The 5,000-nt window shown below is 37.7% G+C and overlaps 1 protein-coding gene across 1 annotated transcript in view; it reads left to right on the forward strand.

The window, feature by feature from the left end:
- Positions 1–5,000, forward strand: part of LOC137975599 (ADP-ribosylation factor GTPase-activating protein 1-like) — a 15,360-nt gene that overhangs the window by 368 nt on the left and 9,992 nt on the right. The window contains exons 3-6 of the mRNA XM_068822720.1: positions 377–434; positions 819–932; positions 3,037–3,209; positions 3,528–3,596. Coding sequence (XP_068678821.1) covers positions 377–434; positions 819–932; positions 3,037–3,209; positions 3,528–3,596 — 414 coding nt within the window. The remainder of the gene's footprint in view (positions 1–376; positions 435–818; positions 933–3,036; positions 3,210–3,527; positions 3,597–5,000) is intronic.

The raw sequence follows: 5,000 nt of genomic DNA on the forward strand, positions 1-5,000 counted from the left end.
TAAGACGTGTAATGTGCGACAAAAGATGATAAGAGGCTGTTTTTTTTCGGAAAGCCGGTTGAAGTCTTCATCCTTTTCGCTTTGAGTATAGCACTAGTTCTCCGTGTAGTGATCGATCTAAGCGAAGTTGACCAAAATTTATTTCGTCATGGAATTTCAAGCGCAGTTTCACCCACGAGCAATGGGTACTGTCGTCATTCCGAAGCGACGTGGAAATGTTTTGGAGAGGAAATTCAATCTCACTTCTGAGAAAGATTTGCGTAATTTCGAAAAATACTATTTTGGAAAATTCTTCAGGGTAAAAGTAAAGTGAAATTAAATGATATTATAACAATGTAGCAGTGCAATTGTTAATTTTGTGTAATCGTTTTTGCAGTTTTGTAAGGTCAGTAACTATGGACAAATGGAAAGATATTGAATTGGAGAAAATGAAGGTAAAAGTTTTAATTTGTGAGAGGTGAAAGTAATTTTGATGACTGATGTGGTTAATAATATTTTTGTAATTGAACTGAGTGGCAGTGCAATTTGATCTGAAATCATACCTTTGATTTCAAAAGCAAACGAGCGGGGGTGCACAGTGCAAGTTCGATTTGAAATCACAAGTATAATTTCAGGCACAGGGCTGGCGTTTTTTTTGAGAGCATTTTCAGGCACAGGGCTGGCATAGTGGTGTGAATGGGTTAATAAGGAAATGCATTTATAATTCTTATTATTGGTAGAACTAAAGTTTAAGTATTCAAGTCATTTTCTGTTCAAGTACATGTAACTGTGGGTAGCCACGAAGTAAATTTGTTTGTGTTTGTTGATATCTTTGCAAGGTTGGTGGAAATAGCAAGGCTAAAGCATTCTTCACCTCTCAGCCTGACTTCCGAGCAAACATGACTATACACGAAAAATACAATAGCAGGGCAGCAGCTCTTTACAGGGATAAGGTAAGTTTGGGGCTGTTAGAAAGCAGCTGTGCGTGAAAAGTACGGTCATTGGAAATTAACCCATTGACCCCCGGGAGTGAGACTTAAGGAGGCTTGAAAGGGTTTTCAGCCACATACACAATTCTAAAAGCTGCTCGCGTCAGCTCACGATTCAAAGTGGGTCACCAGAAATAAACAAATACCACTAATTTCGCTCACCTTTCTTCTGATTCCTATACATATGGAAAATATAAATAGACATCTCCTATTCACAAAAACCATGAAAATTGTACACACACGGCTTAATGATCACTTAAATCCGTTTTTGTTGGCCTGTGGCTTCACTCGTGCATGCACTCGAATGAGCTGGTAACGCATGCGTAAATGCCAATCTTGTAACCCCCTCATTTTCCCTGATTTTTCAACTTTACTCGCTTATATCCCTGCTTCCGGTCGGTGACTTTTTTCATTTTTTGCACGTTACCTTAGATTAATGTCAGTGTTCCTTGGTATCAACATAGTTAGCTTTTAATGCATAACGTAAGGCACAATAGAATGAGACAACAAACCTATTGGCGTATTTTGAGGGGAACACGGCCTTGCGACTGGTTAGCCTATGCGACTTCCGGATTGCGTGATATAGAACAACCTCACTTATCTCCCCAGCACTATGAGCTAATTGGTAAACAGCATGTGCTGGATCGGACAAGAGTATTGGTTAGCGAGCAATGTACAAAGGCAAACGAGCCAACAAGCTTTGGGGAAGTCGCTGCACAACCTTAACCGCCACAGATGTGTGCAAGGCACTGCATCCCCCCTTTTAGATTAATTTAAAACGTTTGTCTCCCAAATTTAAAAAAATTATGTCGGTGAAAAAATAAATTAGCGACACATTAAAAAAAAAACTTATTTTTCTGAAAAACTGACCTACAGATTGTTGAATTTTAAATATTTTAGAGATTATTTCTAACATTATCTGGTAACGCATGAATGGGAAGATTTCACCCTTCCGTTTTTTCAAAAAAGACAATATATCTTGATTTTAAGGCTCAAAGAAATGCCTTATATCGTTGCCATGGTAACGTTATTTTGGAGGGAAATGTAATGTGAGAAATTTAGGATGGATACTTAATACCCTGGCCAAATTTTGTCTTGATTTGATTACCCTAATATTTTATTGTTATCCAAAAAAGAATATGTTTATTTGTTTGAAAAAAGGAGAAACTATTTCGAGCCTTCTGTAAAGATTTTACTGTCTAATGCCAGACAAGTTCATTCATCAATTAGAGGCAGTTCATGAGTCAATGGCTTAAATGTGTACTCCTAGGGGGTGAGGGGTGAGGGATAGGAAGTGGGGGTAGGGGATGAAGGGTACAATAGCTGAAACAAGCCAAATCTTTGCAAAAATGCTAACCTTAGGCCTAAACATTATCTAAAGCATAGTGTTTAGGCCTAAGGTTAGCATTAATTTTTTGTAAAGGTTTGGGTTGTTTCAGCTATTGTACTCTTCACCCGACCCCTTACCCCTCACCCCCTACCCCCCACCCCCGGAATAGTCATGCCGAGAACAGCTTTGTTTTTTTGTGTAACATAGACCGATATTGATAGTTCAGGTGGTGGAGGTGGTGGTTTTCTCCAGTTGTCAAGACACTTGATGTACTTCTGGGTTTGAATTCTGCCCTCACCAAATCCAGTTCAAATCTACCAAGCTTTGTAAATAACCAAGACAGTTAGGTTTTTTCAGCAAAAAAAAAAAATTGAAATATCTAGTTTCCTCCTTCTTGCTTTTAAGTTTCAATATAGAAAATGAGTGGTATAAAAGAAATAATTGTTATTACAGAATGCCCTCACAGCTGTCTAAAATGATTTAAGCTAAGATGGACTAGCACACAGCATTTAAGTTTACTTGGTTTTGCAAACTCATGCCCAGGGTCTTCTTGAGCATCTTTCAACATGGCGGCTTTTGGGGATGTTGAAAACCGAGAAGACCAAGGGGAGAAGGTTGTCTGTTTTGGGCATTTTTGTGCGCATGGGACTTGAACCCTTAACCTCTTGGACACACCGTAAGCCTGATGATGTCCCAACTTAGCCAACTGGTTGGTACCTTATCTTGTTTCTCAAACAGATTTCAACCTTAGCAGAAGGAAGAACGTGGTCAGAAGAAACATCAGCAGCCAGAAATTTTGAACCGCCAATGTCGCGGGGCTCTTGTAGTGCTTCTGTCTCTCGTTCATCCAGTGGATCAAAGTCCATGTCACACAGCTCTTCATCACCGGAAATGTTGCTGGGAATGTCAAAGTAGGAATTATTACTCTTTTAAGGTTTCTTTTAGGGAGCCCATAGTAATAAGGCCCCTAAGGTTTCTTTTTGAGCTTCCTTGCCAGGAATACATTTTTGTGTAAATTATTAATGTTAATATTATTCCTTTAACTGTTATATATATAGGATTCCTTTATACCGGTATATTTATATACATTGTATAATTATTTTATTCTTGGCGAAATAAATAAATCTGAAATCTGAAATCTTTTGCTTGAGACTTGGCTCTCTTCAGGCTTGTAAATGTTGTAATAATTTAATTATAATTACTGAATTACTTGATGTTCTGCTTTCTAGACAAGAGCTTGATTCCCAGAAAGAGGAGTTTTTTAACAGAAGGCAGAGGGAAAATGCCTCAAGACCAGAGTAAGCTTTCCATAATACTATTAAGCTATGAATAATTTTGTTGATTTATTCATACAATAGACAGATCTTGATTTATTATAAATACATAAAATAAGTGTTAGATGTTTTGACTTAAGAGTTTTGTTTAAGGAAATTTTTTTTCTGGAAAGTGTGACAGTGTTATCTTAAGCTTGGTGAGAGTGTGTGATCAGTACTCTAAAAATAACTAACTGACCTACAGATGTATGTGTTCTTATTTTGGGCGTTTCTGTTCTGTAACCTGATTAAAATAATATTGTGATTGAAACCCTGTGCCAAAAAGGAAGTCAACATGAAATGTAATGTACACGTCTTTCCAGCAACCTTGTCTTGCGTTTATTATTATGTCAGCCTGTGGTTCAATATTTATTGTTTTCTTGGTTTGTTTTTTGGAATTTACAAACCAGTTCAATTTTGAGTTTTCTATGTCTAATATTCGTTTTTATAATCTGAACCAAAGGAAAATCAAAATTGAACTGGTTTAATTAAAAAAGTTTGAATCAGGAAATTAAAAAATTTGAACAACTGTACAAGAACTGTATAATATTTATAAAATTTTGTGGAAAATACAATACACTGAAATCACACATTTAAATTCAACAAATACAAGGAAGGATTACGTTTTTGCAAACGTTGGCCATGTACATGTAGCACTTATATTTAAACAGACTTAACTGATTAGAGTGTAATGTGAAGTGCTAGTTTTCTACACCATACACTGTATGAACCATGTGAGTGTTAGCCCTACTAATAGAATGGGCCCACACAAGGACAGAGAAAAAATCTGACCAGGGTAGGAGTTGAACCCACGACCTTTGGGTTAGATCTCCGCCGCTCTACCGACTGAGCTACAAGGTCAGACGGGGGCAGGCCATGGGAACTGATGATGTTAAAGTCTCGGCAATGAATTTGTACAAGTACAAGGAAAGGTTATGTTTATACAAACATTGGCCGTGTAGCACTTATATTTTAAACAGAGTTAACTGAATAGAGTGTAATGTGAAGTGCTATATGTTTATCCCATATGAACCATGTGAGCGTTAGCCCTACTGATGGAAATGGGCCCACACAAGGACAGTGAAAAACTCTGACCAGGGTGGGAATTGAACCCTCGACCTTCGAGTTAGATCACCACTGCTCTACTGACCGAGCTACAAGGTCAGACGGGAGCAGGCCGTGGGAACTGAAAATGTTAAAGTCATGGCAATGAACATGTACAAGTGCAAGGAAGGGCAGCCTACTTTTTTATCCTTTGAAATTACCCCAAATTTTACGAATAACATGAGAAACATTCACACAGAACACAAGCCTTGGATAGGGAAAGTTTTGTTCTTGTAAAACAAAAGAGAATCTTGAATTCTGAGTAATTTTGGCGGCAATTTCTGT

This window comes from Montipora foliosa, chromosome 11, assembly GCF_036669935.1.
Source record: "Montipora foliosa isolate CH-2021 chromosome 11, ASM3666993v2, whole genome shotgun sequence".
Taxonomy (NCBI): domain Eukaryota; kingdom Metazoa; phylum Cnidaria; class Anthozoa; order Scleractinia; family Acroporidae; genus Montipora; species Montipora foliosa.